The sequence below is a fragment of the Sinocyclocheilus anshuiensis genome, unplaced genomic scaffold (assembly GCF_001515605.1).
Source record: "Sinocyclocheilus anshuiensis isolate Anshui unplaced genomic scaffold, SAMN03320099.WGS_v1.1 scaffold300, whole genome shotgun sequence".
Lineage (NCBI taxonomy): Eukaryota > Metazoa > Chordata > Actinopteri > Cypriniformes > Cyprinidae > Sinocyclocheilus > Sinocyclocheilus anshuiensis.
The window spans coordinates 764717-766860 of record NW_015557379.1 but is presented as its reverse complement, the minus strand read 5'-3'; the positions used below and the strand labels follow the sequence as shown (position 1 = coordinate 766860).

General features: G+C 32.3%; 1 protein-coding gene across 1 annotated transcript in view; it reads left to right on the top strand.

Annotated features, from left to right (window-relative positions):
- LOC107679132 (anaphase-promoting complex subunit 1-like) overlaps positions 1-2144 on the top strand; it is a 75772-nt gene that overhangs the window by 59689 nt on the left and 13939 nt on the right. Inside the window, exon 34 of the mRNA XM_016474593.1 lies at positions 1390-1485. Coding sequence (XP_016330079.1) covers positions 1390-1485 — 96 coding nt within the window. The remainder of the gene's footprint in view (positions 1-1389; positions 1486-2144) is intronic.

Here is a 2144-nt window from a genome sequence, read left to right as displayed (position 1 = left end):
TGCACCAAGAGCTTGTAACACTCCAAAGAGAAAGGAAAAATTGAAATCGCATCATATGACCCCTTTAATAGTAGTAGTATCATTATTACATAGTCTATTCTTTTGTTACAGTACAATAATATTGTTACAATAATAATCTATTTTGATTATTTTTCCATTTTTGTTCAGTTTTATATTTTCAATAATATTTTAGTTCAATAGTATTATAACTGTAATATATTTCTTTATTAGTTTAAGTTTTGCAATTTAATTATAAAGCATGCATAAAATATAATATAATTATTACAGTACTGTTGTAGTATCATTAAATACTAATTTTTTTTATTTTACAGTAAAATGGTAGTATTGCTGTAGTAATATTTCTTTGATTTAATTTTAAATTTACACTTTCTAATTTTTAGGAAAAGAAAAACATTGGAAGAATAATCTTTATTTTTATTATTATTAATATATAGCCATATTTAATAGTATCCACATGCTGAATTCCACTGTAAATCCTCGTTTTAAAACAAATTTTTTTAAAACGTACTTTCTTTCTCCTAGGAGGGTCACATCTTTGTTTATTACCCCTGATAATAGTTTGCATCCCTGAGTAATGTGACGGGATACGTTGAAATATGAAAATAAAATGAATTAATATGAGACCAGTAAAGTCATTTGTCATGTCACAACCATGTAAAATTGGTAAACTGGTAATGATACGTGCAATGATAGAGAGAATAAACGAATGATTTAGATAACTTGCATCTTTAATAAAACACTTTTTGTACAGAAGGATTAACTTGTAATAAATCGAAAGCATGTCAGAAATGCTTAAACCCGTGAACATTTCTTTAAGTCCTTTAGTATGTTGCCAAATACAACATACGGTAATGCAAATTGCCTCCTTTTGCATATAAACAAACGGGAAATGTGTTTATAGTAAATACTCTTATAATGGAAGCTCAGCAGGAGAGCGGGCGTACCACAGAAAAAAACTCTCAGTTTCAAAAGTGTAACCTTAACACATCAAAGCATGTTTATTGTCATTTCTTTCCTACATGATAGAAGAGCAAATTCAATAAAGTGATGCCTCGAGCCTCGGTGCAAAACGTTTAACCAGAAAATGTGTCACGGTAGCTATAAATACAAAACGAATACAGTAAACATAGGAGTCAGTATGACCCACTTTCCTGCTACGCTTCCCATTACCATAAACATTTATTTCTATTTCAAACTGAGTGATGAATCAACATAATTTTTTGTAGTGTCTTGATGACACAGATGCAGTTCTTAGAAATTAAGTTATAACTCGTAAATAAATAACTAATAACTCGTAAGTATATAGTAAATAACTCGAAAGTTGGTGTTGCTGTATTTTTCACATGTTTTTCTGTCTTGTTTCTACAGAAGCAGGAGACCGTGGCATTACTGTCAGCAATTCTGTATGAATGTGTGACACAGGAATACCCAGAAGTGCTGCCAACACACATCTCTATTGACCAGGTCAGTTACAGTAAAGCACGAATGCATGCAAAGATTGGGTAAATTAGTGGGTAAAATTATTGCATTTTTACTTAGGTGGAATTTTTCGGTATCTACAATTTTCATTGTGTAACAGTTTTTTATATTTTATATCATAAAATGTAGCTTAAATTTTACTGTAAATTTTAAAATGTAACTTATTCCTGTGATGCAAAGCTGAATTTTCAGCATCATTACTCCAGTCTTCAGTGTCACATGATTCTTAAGAAATCATTCTAATATGCTGATAATTAGGGATATCGGATCGGGCCCGATACTGAGCTCCTGTACTCGTACTCGTTAAAATGCCCCGATACCAAAAGCCGATACCACACAGCATGTGTTAAGTGCCATATTCAGACAATGAAACACCGACAACAGAACAACAGACAGCAGAATGGAGTTATTAGAGATTAAGGATGTCTACGAAGTATATGTATGCAATGAATATAATGTTAAACATTCAGTATTGACTGTATAGCTGATGTGCGCGAGCTGATAAGCAAAGCACGTTGAGTGGATTGACTGCGCGGCGGCGCAGATGCGCGAGCTTGTCGAGTGAATATACCTTTCTCACAGACATCACTGGAAAGTTTGTAGTTTGGTCGGATATGTCAAAAACAAGTAAGTAAAACAATGCA